Source organism: Pieris brassicae, chromosome 7 (assembly GCF_905147105.1).
Source record: "Pieris brassicae chromosome 7, ilPieBrab1.1, whole genome shotgun sequence".
Taxonomy (NCBI): Eukaryota; Metazoa; Arthropoda; class Insecta; order Lepidoptera; family Pieridae; genus Pieris; species Pieris brassicae.
The window spans coordinates 10828277-10846729 of record NC_059671.1 but is presented as its reverse complement, the minus strand read 5'-3'; the positions used below and the strand labels follow the sequence as shown (position 1 = coordinate 10846729).

Genomic DNA, 18453 nt, shown 5'->3' with positions numbered 1-18453 from the left:
GTCAGCCAAAATGTCGCTAGGCGTTTTGATTGGACGAAATTATTTAAGTGTATCGTGGCTACGTTCACTCTAGTCGGACGGAGAAAAAGCTTGCTAAGTTCAATTCGTTCAGTCCGCCGCGAGCAGTTGTAGGGGTTAGATTGTTGCTTGATACGCGCTATCGCAACGACAGTTTTTAAATACCATTTTAATTATTGAATAATAATAATTGTATCTATAAATCGTGCTACCATAAATTTAGATAAGTGTTTTGTAAATTATTTATAAGTGTAATAAGTGGTCTTCGCGTTGCCTGCGACTCTTCCTTGGTAAAATCGCTGAAGTGTAAAGAGGTGAGTTTTTATGTATGAATTTAGCGAGAATGCGTGTTTCTCGGGCCTGTCGGCTAGCACGGCCGGCACACGTCAACCGGCAGGGGAGCCAGCAGCTAGGATCGATTGTCCCGGGCGCGGCGTGCGCTGCACTCACCACCCTCATTTTCCTTCTCATTCGTCACTTCAAATGTTTAAATTGATTAACTTTTGTGGTTAAAAGTAAACAACAGTGAATTTCCTTATAAACCTATAAGTAGCCTCATGAAGTTGTCTTAATACACGTTCTATTACTAGACACGTACAGATTTGCATTCCTGGCGTGCTGCATTTGCAGGGTGAATGTACCCGCTTAGCCTCAAGGACAACAAAATACACTACAGACCTGCAATCTGACCCAAGGGACTTTATTTATATAAACAAAAGATTAACCGACTACCGAATTAATAATTGCAAATAGCTGGGCAGTCTTATTCAATAATAAGGTATAATAATTTTTTATATACCTACCTAGCTACCAATTAAAAAAAAATACAGATTAAAATTTTGTTTGTATCCATCCACGTTCGAGCCAATAGGTCATTGGGAAGATATAATCTTGAATGAGGTTTGGTAAATTCATCTGTTAAAACTTCAACCCGGTAAAGCAAAACAAAACAGTTTGTATGAATATTTTCTGAAAATAATATTTTTAGTCTTAAAACATATTTTGACCAACACTTTGCTATGATTTATGTAGATAGGTTGCTTGAGGTTGTTTTTTTTATTATAGGGCTATGTGTCGCAAGATGTTGTCATCCGTTTGGTGTGCCGGTAGGTATCGAAAAGTATAAAAAAAAAATATGTCTCCAAATACCTGTTCATTGAAAAAGAAAAATATTGCGTGATGAAAGATGATCAGTCCCTTTTTGATGAAACATGGACTGATCGATGGAGAGGTTGAATATGTATACTAGATGTTTTATGACCCTAACCTATGTTTTATTAATCGACGTAAATAATCGAGCACTTTATGTATGTTTGTAATGGATAATATTTAAGTTTGCTAAACTGTTTAGGTTTCATCAGCTCATTTGTTTTCAAAATTCACTAAAAGTCAATCTCATATTTCGATAGACTAATTACAACCAGTTATGTTCTAACTTACCCTAAACTTTGATTTCGGGATAGGATACATTTAATAATGTTGATATATCTGTCGTAGTCGCTTTAAGTTTTCTAAATTAACTTTATTCATAATTGATACAATACATAGACAACACAATAGGAGGTTAGGCAAATATACCGATTTTTAAGTATTTGTCATATTCTTAAGGTTCGTAGTACCTAATTAATGTGTTGAAATATTTACTTGCGTTTCGCTCCGTATTAGCACCGATAGAGGATTTTTCCTTTAAACTTCAGCCATAGAGCAAGAGGTAACTTACTCATCAGGCCATAAACAATTTTTTTTACTAATAAAATAAAAGTGACCTGTCAGCAATTACATAGCTGTACTGCGATCGCTGTACATCGCGTGAAAATTTTCGCGCCAGCACTTCAGTACGGTCTTCCTATATATGTTTTAAGTACCTTTTAGCTATAATAGCCTGATACAATTAATGAGTGCATGGAAGATATATGAAATTATGACCGAAGTGAAAGGCGTTGCTTTCAAAAAGTGCCACAGAATATCACAATTAAAGTGTGCCGTGATGCGTTACTTTACACTTGATAATATTTTAATTGCAATGCATGTCTCGTTAGTGAAAACTCATTCCATTACTCAAGGGTTTTGTTAAGGGTTATCAAAATGTCGTTTCTCTATTTAAAATGTTTGCAATAAGAGGTGAAAGTAATCTTTAAGTCTATCGGAAGAGTTATTGAGTGTGTAAACTTCTCAATTAGATGTATCAGCAGATAGCATATCGGATATCACGCGTATCGATATGCTTATTAACGTTACGAGTGCTTGAATACAGACAGTTTTAGTCAATATTATATTTTTTCATTTATCATATCTCCTTACAAATCATCATACATACAAATGCCACTTCCTGCGAGTTCGTTTTGTGAAATAATATAACAAAAACATCTAAATATAATGTATTCATATACTTAAAGCAATAACGTACATTGCTTTATGTATTTAAATGGTTTAAGTTATATAGGCGCATATAAAAAAGCGGACGAAAAGAAGTGACTAAGCAATGAGCCACTCTGCAATAATAATCCACGATTATCCTTCAATCCATCGGACGGTATTTTTTTTTAAGGTGTAATTTACTATGTAAGGTGACAAGGTGTTCATTTGTTAAATTTTAATACAGTATCGCTATACATATAAGTGGAAAGGAACATTTAGTGGCGTTTGTTTTTTATCTTCATCCCTAGCAGTTTATGAAAATAAAATATAGCTCACGCTTAACGTGAAGCTTAAAAACCTCGCTTAAAAGCTATATCAAATAATGTATTTTATATAATGAATAGAAAATAATATCTACCGTACTAACGGTTTTTATCGGCCATATGTTTTGCTAGAATTTTCTCGAATAAAATTTAGAAAGTATTCGGATTTTAGAGCAATTAATCAAAACAGTTTTTTGAAGTTAATGAGTACATTAGCAATTCATATCGCTTAAGGTACATTAATTCGCAAGTAACATTTAAAAAAATATATATTTTTATCGTAGATATATAGAATTATTTCACGGTAGACAATGTACCAATTGTGGATAAGTATTGACACAAGTGCTTTTTTAACACGAACATATATTATAATTCGATATTGAAGTAGGCAATAATGGCACTGACAGAAATTGAGCAATTGCTTTCCAAATACAGAAAAAAGAGATAAAGAAATCACAGGGGCTACTTCCGCTAGGAGGTAGACCGAATACAGCTTGACCTTAACATTGATATTCCCTTATTGGGTGATGATTCATGCAAGAGATAACTGCCGAGTATGGTGAGACCTTCGCCAATAGCCTTTTAGAGGAATAGTCTTCGAAGTGTTGCTGTATATTCTTACATTTACTTCACAAGAATATCAAATTAGATAAAACTAGAGTATCTTTTATGGATTAAGCTCCTCGTCTCCATCCGATTGCTCTAACCTCTTTTAAGTATTCTACATAAACACTTCTTAACCATATCCTATTCTGCTCAATCGTGACTTTTGTAATTCATGTATTTTCTTATCCTCTTTTATTGCATTGTAATTCATGAACCGGATATTAGCTTTCAGTTTATTTTATTATTATTATTTTTAATGTAATTCTGTTTTTTTTGGTTTGATTATGCACTTCTTAATATATTTTTTTCCTTACAAGGGTAAGAGTAAGAGATCGCTTGTTAGCGATAATAATTGATGCTGTTTGTCGTTCTTTTAATGTTAAACGAAGTTTAAATAAATAAATTTTAATTTTGAAATTATTTCTATTATGTCTTCTTCGTTGTTTATAACACATTCCTCTTAAAATTAGAACGGATCATGTCTGATCGCTTGCGGTTTTCCTTTTACGGCAAATACCGCATTTAGTTTGCCTGATTTTGACGAGCTAATACTGTAGGCACACATTTGGCGATCTATGTGCATCTACATGTTTTAAAAGTGCTTTTTCGGTCGCGAGTGCCGTCTTAATGTGTTTAAAGGGCCCGACTGTCGCCATGTCCTCCACAGTCTGCTGTATGAATGCACTTCATTTACGATGCGGCGCACATCGCCTTGTGCCTTTTGAAGGGAAATTATAGGGCTGTGCACGTTTCATTGGCAACTATTAACTGATGTAATTTAGGGTAAATGACGGTTACAATTGACAATTTACTAATAAGTAAAGTAAAATAAAAATCTAAATTGTTATAATTAAATAAATCGTAATTACATCTTCTAGTTACAATAATGATGTTTATAATTTTAGTAAACTGAATTGTTTTTGTAATTACAAATTTTGTTATGTCTCATATTGAAAGCTATTATTATCTATATATTCCATATTAACGATTGTTTTAGTTAATACAAAAAGAAAAACTGAGACAGCCCTAGGCTCAAGTCTCTGGTAATGTCATTTTAAATGCTGTGCTGTGCGTTGACTGTCATTTGATATGATTTACTTGTAGCTCGTAGACAATGCCTCATTGACTTTAACGTAATGTATTGTACGACAATTTATACAAGTACCGACTGAGATTATATCAGTCTCAGAAAGGGCAAATGTTTACTACGATATGTGGAAAATATTCGTATATAACTTTCTCATCTTTGTATTTTTACTATGTTGAACCATAGTAATGGTAAACAAATATTTTAAATCTCGTGACAAAACTGACATACAGTTTCCGACACGTACTAAGGAGCAGGGCACCCTCAGGCCTTATAAAGAAATTGTCACAAAGTAAAAATAGAAATAAATCAATGAGTCAGCGAGCTGGTGGTGTCGCGGTGCAGCTGCGATTCGGTTAAAAAATAAAAAAGTCAACGCACTCGGCGCGCATCGCCGTGACCTTGACACTGACGCCTGCACGCTTCCATTTTCGTATAATAGGGTTTCACCAAAACTTGATTTCAATGTTGTTGTCTCGATAATTATGGTACAAATAGGCACTTGATAATTCTTGACTGGTTTCCACGATATTCCTATACTTTAAGATTAGTTTATAACCTGTAAACGTGATTTTTTTTTATAAAAGCCATGTCTATTTGTTGGCCTAGTGGCTTCAGCGTGCGTCTCTCATACCTGAGGTCGTAGATTCGATCCCCGGTACGCACAGGAGGCCGATCACCAACTTATCTATTAGATTGACAAACGATCGAGAAACAGATTCAGAAATCCGAAGGCCACACCTAAGAAGGTTGTAACGTCACTGATTTATTTTCACGTCTGTTATGGTGTTATGCTTTCATGGAAACCGCGATGTCGTGAACTAAATAGATAATATGGGCCTATTTATGCTCGGCTCGTCCCAACAAATAGCAACAATGCAGCGAAACGTCTGGATGCCGGCAAAACAAAACAGTATGTTTTAAATATAGCAGCGCTCGCCGAGATAAATGCACTTTTTATATTCAAAGCTACATTTCATTGTTTCATTTATATAGGTTTTTAATAGTCCCGCTCAGTTGTAACAAGTTGTAGCAATCGCAATATAACAATTAGTTTCATTATGGATGAAGATTTCGTTTCGCCTACCTAGTCTTTACGAGAAAAACTCATAAACTTTCCCTGACTCCGGATCTCATTTTAAGAGACACAAATCTGATGCGAGAAGACGAGTTAATTAAATTTCGGAATAATGTAGCCTTAATTACGCTTATCCGAGGTAATTAGCGCCTTTTCCGCGACGCGGTGGTGTGCATCCATCCGACTGCGTCACGGCCCGCTTCCGCTGCCATTTGGTGCTTTTTGCTTAAATTCAGGTGCCATCTGTATGCTGATGGATGGCACATACGCTAGAAAGTGTCGTGCTCTATTTTTTATGGTGATATTCCTTCGTGGCTGAGTTTTATGTGATGCCTTTTTGTTTTTCACAATAAAATCCAAATGTGTTTACTGATTATGACTTTGATATTATATTAACTAGTAAAAACAATCCATTAACTTTAACTTTGTCCTGTTCGGTTATAGGAGCTTAAGTCAGGGCCGTAACCTAACACCGAGTAACCTTTAATAGAAATATGAATTGATAAGGTATCAGAGCAACGTCTGAGGCTGCGGTCGGCGACCCCGTGTAACGGCGCAGGCGCATGTTTCGCGTGAGGGCGATACTCCGCACGCGATATCTAGCCCACTCTATCCCATATGACGCTGACATGATTTGTATTTTCAACATTAATCATAAAACTTTATTTATGTAGATAGCGCAGTAGAAGTGTCATGTTTTAAAGCTATTTTATACGACTCATCTGCAGGCACAGTCATCTCACTTAACTCTGTCATAGCGACGCTGGAGTCACGTCTGAAATAACTGACTTGATCCAATCTACGCGTTTATTCCACCTTTGGGTTGAGGTTGGGTTCTCTTCCGCGTTTTATTTGAGAATTGGCAGTAAATGTACAATTAGAAGCATTTAATGTATATTTCTTTTTTGATGTTCATAAGTTTACATTGTGTTACCTATATGAATAAATGATTTTGAATTGATTTGAGTAAAAATAAGAGGTTCGCGCTTGGCCGTTTGTTTATGGAATCTCGCTGTGAGCATTATTTAAAGGCAGATCCAATTCGCTAATACGAATCCCGTTTAGTACACTCGACCGGTTTAACGAGATTAGCTTCCTACAAATTTCCTACATTCGTCACGTATAAGCGTTTACATTGACATTTTTGCCAGGTTTGGGCTTGTTAACTCTTAATTTTTCTATACAAAACGCTTTTGGACATAACATTCTCAAAACAAGAAATTTATTCCGACTGGCGTCAAAGAACTCGGCCACGATTCGATAAATTTATAAATAACTTATCGTTAAGATTCTGATTCAGTCGGTTATATTTAACATTAACTTGAACATAAGATTGTCAAGTTTTAAACGAATAAATAATATATTATATATATGTTTTTTTTTTAATTTTTCGAAAAAGGAGTTTGTTTAATTAAGTTAGTTAAACAATAACTTTTACTAGATATAATTGATATTTGCGTATTGACGTGAAATTTTGCAGGCCTTGCGATTCGGTGCGGTGGGGGGTCGCGGTCAACGCTCTGACCCCCCACTTTGCCCCCAGGCGTCTGTCAAAATCTGTGCATCTGCTGAGTCACTGAGCCATGTGCGTTTCGTATGAACCGATTTATAAAATACACCTGCTGCTCCTAACAAATGCTAAGCGAAGTTTACACTGAGTCCTGAGATATTGAAGTTGAGTGAATTCAGAACAGTGTTTAGGCAAACACTTAATAGTTATTATAAACAATGTCGGCACAAATAAGTGTAGAATAGAAAAGAGAGGAAGCATTTAACTGTTTTACACGGAAACCAATAAGTTTTGTCCCAGTTCTGCGAAACCGTTACTCCGGCTTCTCATAACAATGGCTAAACCTCCTTTAAACCATTTATCCAAGAATATTCGGAGTCCCATTGCTCATTGTCAATAAATTTAATTAACACATATTAATATAACACAAAGCGAGAGTCACGTTCGACGGAACGGGTCAAAGACAGTTATTTACTAGTGTTAATTTTCAAGCTCTGTAAATGTCTTAAGAAATTGTTTAAAACCGCTTTGCTCAGCATCACAGGAAGGTAGCGTCGGTGCTAAATATTTATTACCATAGCTGTGTGGGTTAGGTGTGTCTAGGCCGCAGACGAATAAAGCCGCCGACCTTCCGAACCTCCTCTCCGAATCACCTCTTTTTACATTTTAATCACGTAAATAGGCAAAGCCAAGGGTAATATTTATTTGATAAAATACCTTATTCGGTTAAACTCGGGAAGTTACGATGAGACGTCCCTAACACATTAGATACAAAAATCTTGCGGGTAATAAGCATAGATTTAGTCTTGTCTAATCAAATTTTACTATAGACATATTATATGTTAAGTGCAGATAATAATAAAGGAACAGACATGAGAACGTGAATGGCAACATCAGCGGATATTGGGTGCGTTTAACTCTTTCTCTGTGTTGTATTTCATAACAAGAACACTCTGACAAATTGACTTGCCAGTGATATTGACCACTAACAGATTATTTTTTTACGCTACCATAAGAATACACACAGATTTTATTTTATTTTTAAAAGTTGTATTTCATTTAGTTAGATACAGCCCCACATAAGGAATGATCAAAATCTTGATTTCTATTTTCTTGTGAGACCCAATGTTTCTTCTTACATCTATTTACCGCAATGGTCTCTTCGGATGCCGGGGCAAATGTTGTAACCACCATAAAATCGATTGATTGCAGTATCTGTAGCGTTGTTGAGATGAACGTTATTTGAAAGTAGCGTAACTGAGGAAAGAGCCGTTACAAGTCGGGATGACGAATCGTTTTCTGTTCACCTTTAGTACTTTCTAGGTTACCTAAATAAGCGTTTGAAAGTATTGGTACTAGACTTTATACAGTTATTATGTTTGTCGCAATAAATAGCACCTTAAATAGGTGTTAAATCTCATTGTCAGCCTATGGCATTGCAAACACTCGTTAGAAAAAGTTTTTAAATCTAGGTTACCTATGCCTTGAACTGAAGCACATCTTCTTTAACCAGAATCTCCGGTTTCAATCTAGCCATTACCTAAGCGCATATTAACTCTGACTGGAGAACTGTATCCGCATACGGTCTTATACGAAAGTGGTATATTTACGTTTAGTGGCGTTAGTTGGATCCGTTACGAGTTGGTAATAACACCAATTAGTAGTAAACATTCCTCGTAATGTTAGTTTTATGGTAATTCAGAAGATTGCATCCGTCGATGCATTTAACTGTATCAGCCGTTTCGTATTGATTAATGTGTAAGAGTATTATTTCATTACAAAGCGAAAAATCGCATCCTAAATCACGTGATTCCTTATAAGTAAACCGGAAAGCAGGACAAAGACCAAATGAACCGTAAGAGCAAGTCAGGCCTTTGTCTAGGTCCCGTCGACCGAGTCTAATTACGCATTTGCATATGACATAATTTAGCCGTTTGGCAAAAGTTTTCTCGTTACTTTGCTACAGTTATTATGTGACGAATAATCGGGCTCATTTGAATTATTTCATTCACTGCTTTGCGGAGAAATAACAGCTCGGGACAGTAACATTTGCGTCTATTTCACTGTTTTTTTAATGTATTTACGTAGTGTAACCACTAAGCCACCGTGAATTAATTATCCAAATGTACGATATATTTTCCCAGTATTAATAGCTAACTCTTTTGCAGACAAAATGAACGGCTTAAACGGTCACACAAACGGCGAGTTGAATGGCGCCGGCGACATCATCACACAGAACCAACAGCGCGGCTGGTGGACCATCGGCCTCATCAACTCGCGATACCGGTACCTCACCGCGGAGACCTTTGGCTTCAAGATAAACGCCAACGGCACCAGCTTAAAGAAGAAACAGATTTGGACCTTGGAGCCAGCCTCTGGGAGCGCTAACGACAGTGAGTTCATTTACTTATTTATAAATAAAGGTATAATATCAACATGTAAGTGATTTCTTTTAATTTGGTAACAGATTATTGTAATGTCTACATAAGCTAAAACTTGTAAATACAGTTATTGTTAATTACTCGAAGCAGCGACACTAATTGGGGCAAAAACTCGCCCCACCCTTTATTGGGGCAGTAATTGGATTATTTCGCTTGTACCGCACTATATTTACGAGTGACATCGTTCGAATACCTGAAACATATTACAATTTTATTACAGCTTTTTGTTCCAACGCATTGTAGTATTGTAGACTAATCCCCCTGGCGGTATACCCAGACCGCGTTATGGGAAATCGCGTAAAACGGTTTGTTTTAACAATTAAAAAACTTGAACACCACAATTTAATAAAGGTACGCAAAACTAATTATAGGCTTGATAAATTATTATAGATTTGACACTACAGAAACATAAATTGAGAAATCGAATCTCCGCTTTATAGTAGGGATATACCGCGTTACATGGGGCATGGAAATCGCGTAATACGAAAACGCGATATTTAAGGGAAATGAATAAAACTAAATATTTCATACCAAAAAGCTAATTAAATTGTTTGAAAGAAAACTATCGAATTGCTTCCAAAAACAAAACGCGACACCATAATTAAAACACCTTCAATTCAAAGGAAAGCCAAACAGAACATTTACTTGCATATGTAAAGTACCCTCGCGTAAAGCTGCGGTGCTTGAGGGAAGCACCCCACGGCCAAGGTCTAGCCAGACCCTCACCTGATCGATACGGACCTCCCTCCGACCCCGCGCCTGCCGCCGGGGTCCCTGACTACATATCGACTCTTGTTTATTTGTTGAATTTAAGCTTTCTCTTTGATTTTGCACATTGGATGAACTACGTTTCAAGTGAAGGCTCTCAGAGTGAAAAGGTCTGCTTCGGAAATCGAAACCAGCACCTCCGGGTTGAACGCATTCAATGAACTTTTAACGCTTAGCCTCAATTACACAGGAAGGCAGATTTACTTAACTAAAATAAAAAAAAATACAGCTTAACACGATAAGTATGAGAAACAAATATTCGATAATTCTGGACACAGGTGAGCAGAGATGAGGTAAAAGGTTTCACGAATAGGTTCTGTCGTATTAGACTAAGCGGTAAGCAATTCAACCCATGAAATAATGTTCGATGGGTGAATGGAAATCCAGTGGGTTCCCACGCGAAAGTAATGTTTATACTACAACCATGAGAAGCGTGTTTAGCTACAATGTCATACAATGTTCGCGTTTTCACTGAGTTTTTTATATCACAAACAGTCTCATAGTGTGGGGCAATAGGACTACCTTGGGAATTTGCGTACATTACTTACTTATATGCTTTGAAAGCTTCAGAGTAACCGATGTCCGATTGTCACTCGAATGTAACAGCCGTTTAAAATAACTATTCATGATAACAAAAACTAAATGAATTTGCACTAACGCTACGTGCTGATCTATTTAAGAAAGCGTTCATCAGCGCCTATCGGGTACCTACTCCGCATTGTAAAGCCATAAATTACTAGCCATAAGTAAAGACTAAAATTGGAAGTGTTGAATATTTTTTGTAAAATTTATATTCATGTATTTTATAATAGATAGATTGTAATATATAATGTAGAAAATGCGTTATATATGATGTCGTGTATTTTAATAAATAAATAAATGGTGCAGGTATGATCTACCTTCGCTCCCACCTGGACAAGTACCTCGCCGTGGACTCATTCGGCAATGTCACCTGTGAAGCTGATGAGAAGGAGCCCGGCAGCAAGTTTCAAATCAGGTAAATAAGGAAAATGATGACTGTCGTCTTTAGTGGATCAGCCTTTAGCTTTGAACGTTTTGTTTTCTATGGAATCGAAACTAGGACGTTTGACTATACTGTTATATAGAGTGAGTCCGTTAGCAGATGAACAATATTTTATTATTGTTGTATTGAGCTGTTGTTCATTAAGAACTGCCCGATTAATAGAATTTTTGTAATACAATTGGTTATCAATGCCAAAGCCACAGTAAAATAAAGTCCCGTTCGATCGCGTCTGGCACATTAATCGTCTGTTGACTGCTAACGCCAGGATACAGAAAATAAATCTTACGCGACTGTTTCGCGAATACTAATAGCTGACTCACAGGATGTCACTTCAGGCTTTTGGCGACTTCAAATATATTATTTCGATATTGCAATCAAAGTTTATGTATATCACAATGTTTTTGTTTGTCCGTTAATAGCCAAATATTCTTACTGTATTTTTAATATACTCTGAAGTTGCAGAAATAAGATAAAACAAAAAGTTTCTGTTTTGTCACTCGCATCAGTAAAAAGTGTCGACTGTACTCAATCTTACCACAAACAATAACGAGTGGCGACACAAATGATATGTGCATTGTGCACTTTGCACTTTGCTGAGCTCGTTAGTCCAAAACTAGGTCGAATCCTGGATATTTCATTGCGAGTTAAAACATCGTTGAATAATTATATTATGTCTGCTTGAAGTTAGTCTGACCGAGAAGAACCGGATATTATACACGATAAGTATATTAGGTAGATATTTAAGTAGACTTTATGAATCAATTTACGTAAAACCCTAATGGATTATACACCTAAACTCTGCATAGGATTCAGTTTCTTTGACTTCTATCGCGATCATAGAGGGAGACAGAGGCGATCAGGGGTCATAATTTTATATATATTGTAAGGGAATCTTTTACAGAAAGTTATTATCTCGCAATTATTATGCTGCATGTGTAAACAGAGCAACATAAATAAACGGTATCGATCCGATTGACGCACACTTCCTACAAACATCTTAGGTGACTCATCTGCTGCAATAAATGTTGGGTGACTCAAATGTATTGTGTTTTGTTTAAAGGCTTCTTAACGTGTAGGAAACTTAAACAACCATTCTGTTGAATATAGCCACAAAAGCCTTCACAGGCAAAATATTGAGTACATATTGAAACTGACACCCTAAGTAGGCATTTGCCTCCGGTATTTGTGTTTATCTTAGTCTATACTTGAAGTAGACAATGGGGGTACGGTAAAAACAGGCAATCTACCTCTGCCTCATCCGAAGAGGGCTCTACGAAACAATCCCTTTTGTGCACAGGTCATTGACTTACACATTACAAAGCTCGTGTCATAATCAAACTGAGAGGGGCTAAAATAGAATATTAATGAGTGCTAACGCCGTCTTGAGGGATGCTCTTCATAATAATAGCTTAGAACAACAGGGGTGCGGCACTTGCTTAGGCATTTTACACATTAGTGTTTGCGACATGTGAATAATTTTAATTGTATCTATACATCAAGGGCAGAACTATTTTTGAAGCAATGACAGGTGGTCCATGGCCTATACGTTTCCGGTTCAGTGGCCGCGCGGTCACATCCGATACGAATCAATTCAGTCGGCTAATAAGCGATCAGTACTACAAAACGATAAACATCTTTACTTCGCTTGTGGTGGTTTGTCACTTGCCCTATTGAGATTAGCGTATGAAGACATTATTAGGAATTATTTATTATTATTATTTCATCATTAAAAAGGAACACGGTCTCACTGCTATCAGGGTCTATATGCATGGCTCGGCTTTTATTTGTATAAAATATAATCGACGCACAAGTTTAGGTTAATTTTATAGAAGTTTGCAATCTAAAATAATAGTCTTTTCCTGGTCTTTTTTATTTACATAAACCATGTTGAATGATGAATTTATTTAATATTGTTTGATTGTTGCAGTGTTTCTGACGATGCGTCGGGTCGTTGGGCGTTGCGCAACGTGGAGAGAGGCTATTTTCTCGGCTCCAGTTCAGACAAGTTGACCTGCACTGCGAAGGTTCCAGGTGATGCAGAACTTTGGCACGTACATTTGGCTGCCAGACCACAGGTTAGTTCCAACTATGACTTCCTCACTCCTAGTGGAAATACAATTTATAAATTTTCATTCTATAAAGTGAAATACGGAAAAAGTATAGTTTAGACATCTTTATAAAGTAGTTTACTCGCTATAAAAATAGTTTCACTTTCATTTAGAGAGGTGTTAAATTATGATTTATGATATTCGGAATTATATAAATATCAATAAACGCGACACCGCTTTTAGAAACGGGAAAATACTTTCTAAATGAAATATCACTTGCTTAACTGAATATAATATTCGATCAAACAGTATTCACAAATATCCAAACTCCGCTGGATCTGGAGAATCTGAAAAATAATGTTATCGAGAAACGAATTAATTAAAAGGCAATGATGGAGCACAGATATACTTTAGCGTTTATATATTAATCAATGTTTCTTGAAATCACATTTTATTCTTACACACTGCTTCTTTCCAATCTTGGAAGATGCAAGAAGATGAGGTTATGTAAATGTGTTTGCAGGTGAACCTGCGGTCGATCGGCCGTAAGCGATTCGCTCATTTGTCCGAAAGCCTAGACGAGATTCACGTCGACGCCAATGTTCCATGGGGTGAAGACACTCTCTTCACATTGGAATTCCGCGCTGATGAGGGTGGCAAGTATGCCTTGCACACCTGCAACAACAAGTACCTTAGCGCACCTGGAAAGGTACGTTATTAATTATAACTCGTTTATTTTATAGAACGAGCAGGGAGTTCAGCTGATGTTAAGTGGTAGCGTCGCCCGTGGACGCTTTCAACCCTAGACAGCTCGCGAGTGCGTTGCTAGCTTTTAAACTGTTACTTAAATGTTAAAATTTTCGACATGACGCCATCAAATATTGATAATGACGAATACAAGTTTTTTCTTTCGTGGTTCAATTGTACGAGTTTGTCGTTTCAGTTGCTGGACTCGTGCAGCGCGTCGTGCCTGTTCAGCGCAGAGTATCACGCGGGAGCGCTGGCACTCCGAGACGCCGAGGGGGCTTACTTGGCGCCCATCGGGTCCAAGGCCGTGCTTAAGACGCGCTCTACTGCCGTCACCCGCGATGAGCTCTTCTCACTCGAAGACAGCCTGCCGCAGGCCGCATTCGTGGCTGCTCTCAACGACAAATATGTGTCAGTTAAACAAGGTAAGTGTTCACTACTAGTACTAAAAATAATTCATACGGTGTTCGAAGAATAGGAATGCTTTAATGTCGGTCCAAAGCACCTGAACCCCACTGAAATTATCGAATATAAATGAAAGTACCGAAATGCAACTTAGGTAGGTTGAACATGTGAAGCGACTTCGAGTGCAATTTAATACAGCGGTAACAAACAGAGTAAGACTATCCAGCATAAAGTAGGCCCGAGCCTGACTGGGAGCCTCCAATTACGTTATCGAAGTTCGATGTGATCATTATAGTTGCGTCAAAAAACGAAATAACGCATCTCAAATATTGCATGTATTAGAGCAGTAAGTCTTCTGTCGATCGGAAGTGAGTCGTCAATGAGATGCAACATCACGCATGCGCTAGCGCATACATTGTTCTAGACGCATTGTTCTTTTGTCTAACGCATACATTTTATAGCGCCGTATACGAGAAAGTTCACCCATTTCGAATATCTTGAAACCGGATTATTTTTAACTGCATTTGTTAATAATAAATGAGCACCAGTTAACTGTCGGTAACTAACTGTAATATAATGAGATGCAGTCATATGCTTCGAGAAAACTGACACAACATTACTATTCGAATTTATAATTGATGACTTTTCTAAATTTACATTCTCGGACATATTTCAATATCATCGCCATACCGTTATTTATGAATGCGTCACGAAACGTCTTCAGGTTTATCTCACGTATTATCAACATCATTATCGGAAATAATTTACACGCTTTCATTGAATCTCATATGAATTATTTCGTCCGAGAATCGCAGAACGTAATCTGCCTCGGCGAAGAGTAAAAAGCTGTAAAATAAAACTATTCCTAAAGATAATTATCAAAGTTAAATGCGCCAATCAGAGCGTCAGTCTGTCAGTGGTTGGATGGGATCAATCGGCGCGGGCGCAGGCATCCGTGCGGAGAAACCGTAGAAAGCCAGACACAATAGCGACGTTTTTGCGCGAATAACTGCGCGAACGCTGCCCGGTGGGAATCCTCTTTAACAGATTTGTGTTTATCATTATAACCCCACCGTGTTCAGATCCACTTTTCACACAGAAAATTACACTATGTACTCAAATTCCATTAAATCCATATAGCTTAAATGGCAGAATTATAACGAAATATCTAATGAGCTTTGCAACTCGACGACAGATAAGTGAAGTTTTAGCTTTTAATATCATTTACGGTTATTCTATTGACTTCTTAACTGAACGATTCTAATTTGAAGTAGGATTTACCTGCCTCAATATAAACGTCCGAAGAAAAGTTATCTCACCAAACGAATACTTGCAGTGAGGTCATTTAAGCGCACGAGTGAATCGCTTACAGAACGATTATCTCTTCTCACAGCCACTGAATCATTAATCGGCAATTACGGTAAAACAAGCGAAGCAATACGAAATAAACATTCAAGTATGAGATATCTGGGAGAAATAACTTCCGTAATAGGAGTCTCAGTTGATGATGGGGGTATTTTTTGCATTGGATTGGTTTGCAGCAGGTACATATACCGACCGGCATCTTGAACAAATATCCTTGCCTGCGCAAATGTGTACGATGTGCAAACTAATGCTCAAAAAGTTTGCCGGTACCTGTAATATATCGGTTACGTTCCAGGCGTCGACGTGACGGCTAACCAAGACGAGATTTCCTCGCACGAGACCTTCCAGCTGGAGTTCGATTGGGCGACGAAGCGCTGGTACATCCGAACTATGCAGGACCGCTACTGGACTCTCGAGACCGGAGGCGGCATACAGGCCAGCGGAGACAACAAGTACGGACTTATTAGTTTAAACATTGTACATGATAAGTATTTATAAATTCAGGTGTACCAGGTGCAAACGATTACATTAGACATCTGGGTGATAAATAGGTGAACGGTTCGCAGGTCTTCGAACGCGCTCTTCGAGCTGGAGTGGCAAGGAGGGGGCTCCGTGGCCTTCCGCGCCAACAACGGCAAGTACATCACGACCAAGAGATCGGGGCATCTCTACGCCAACACGGATACCGTCGAAGACAACTGCAAATATTACTTCTACCTCATCAACAGGTGCATTAATTTTACTTTCTTTCTTTCTTCAAATCAATCGAACGATTCGGGCGACTTGACTCAATGAATGTGTGAAACAGGCCGATCCTGGTGCTGAAGTGCGAGCAAGGCTTCGTGGGTCCGAAGGGAGTGCGCATGGAGTGCAACAAAGCCAACTACGAGACCATTCAAGTGGTGCGGGGACCCAAGGGAGCGGTCTACTTCAAAGGTGATCTCGTCGCTACTTATGTGAACTCTGAGAGATGTTCTACGGTTATTTTAACTATATGCTAATATAAAAAATACGTTCATTCGACAGGATCTAACAACAAGTACTGGCACGCGGACAGCGAGGCCGTTACTTGCGATGCTGACGCTCCACAGGTGAGGGCCGCCGTCTCATTAAACATAGGTCAGACTGTGAGGTATTAATATGTATTTTCAATTCGCAGGGCTTCCACCTGGAGCTGCGCGAGCCTACCCGTTTGGCGATCCGGTCCGCGGAAGACGGGCGCTACCTGGCGGCCGTCAAGAACGGCAACTTCCGCCTCGCCTCCGCCGACCTCTCCTCCGCCACGCAGTGGGAGTACTAAGCGCCCGTCTCGACTCCCGGCCCCCGTCGGGGGATCGCGATGGATCCTCTCGCGGGAGCAACGAAACCTTATATTCTTGGAAGTGTTTTTATTCTTTGTCGATACTCAAAAACTGCGTGTAAAATAAAAATATTAATTAACGTTATCAAACGTCGGTTTAACGCGAGACCGTTCGCGACGAACGAATCTATCGCCGCAGAACACTCTTCCCATAGCTATTTAAACCTAAATTATTGAATATTACGTTAACGCGAGGCGCGAAACTGAATTTAGTTTCGAAGTCCGGGTGCGGCCGAACGAGCCAATCGCTGATTTGCAAAACAATCCGCTGTATCTGGGGAAGTCAAAAGTGAAACGGGAATGGCGGCGATGCGGGAGGCATCGCCGTTTCGCATTTCTCTAACGAGTAAACTGAGCGCCTCTGCCGGATACATTTAGTATGATTAAGGTGTATTTATCGCAGATTTGCGAATGTGATCGTAAGGAAATATCGCTTGTCTAATTTTATTATTATAATTATAGAATATTTTATCGCTAGATCTGCCTTCGGGATCGCTTACGAATTATTTTTGTTACGGGACGCTTAATTTATATTTGTGAATTCGGGATCACGCATTCGAGAGTGGGCCCTCGTCTATCGGACGGTCCGAGCTGCTCCGACGCACGAAGTCTGTCGTGACGTGTGTAATTAGTTAAGTTAACGTAAGCGACCGCTCCGAAAGGAGAGGAGAGGTGCATTCCAAAATTTTTTCACAACTGATAAAATAATCAGCTGCGAGACTTTATGGAATCTGAATATACGATGTGAATTACACTGATCCTACATTTAAAATATTTGTACGATAATGTCTTTTGTAAACTATTAAGTGAATAATAAATTATAATCATTTTGTGAAGTCTATTATTATTTGCATCTGAACCCTTTTCCTGCTCCTCGTCTTCGAAAGACTACAGGCAAAGCGTATAATGAGTACTGGACATGTCCAAAACAATATTAATTAATCCAGTGGCGATCTGCCTTCTTCTGTCCGACAAGTTGTCGATTTATAGATTTGAAACATGACGCTTTCCTCACGTTTACCATCTGTGTGCAGAAAAGTTCAATGGTGCAGTCGGGGATTAAACCTATTATTATTATTACCTTACTGATGAGAGTCGCACGCCGAAAGAGGCTAGTCCACAATATCTCCCGATATTCCCAAAATGTTACATTTCCGTAGTTTACGTCTGAGCCCTAATCGTGTTAAACAAAAACACCACTGTGATTCGGTCCTTTTTTATAAAAAGGGGCTAACGGCGACATGATCATCGACATCCATTTTTCATATAAACAACACTATTCATCTTCAACTTTCCAGCACAGTGTACCAATTTA

General features: G+C 38.2%; 1 protein-coding gene across 1 annotated transcript; it reads left to right on the top strand.

The window, feature by feature from the left end:
* The first annotated feature begins 123 nt into the window (after positions 1-123).
* LOC123712052 (protein singed) lies at positions 124-17970 on the top strand. The gene is made up of 11 exons (XM_045664988.1): positions 124-332; positions 9149-9373; positions 11078-11186; positions 13141-13288; positions 13785-13970; positions 14205-14433; positions 16074-16230; positions 16345-16506; positions 16587-16714; positions 16805-16869; positions 16938-17970. The coding sequence occupies exons 2-11, from the start codon at positions 9154-9156 to the stop codon at positions 17076-17078; spliced, it is 1545 nt and encodes a 514-aa protein (XP_045520944.1). The 5' UTR covers positions 124-332; positions 9149-9153; the 3' UTR covers positions 17079-17970.
* The last annotated feature ends 483 nt before the right edge of the window (positions 17971-18453 follow it).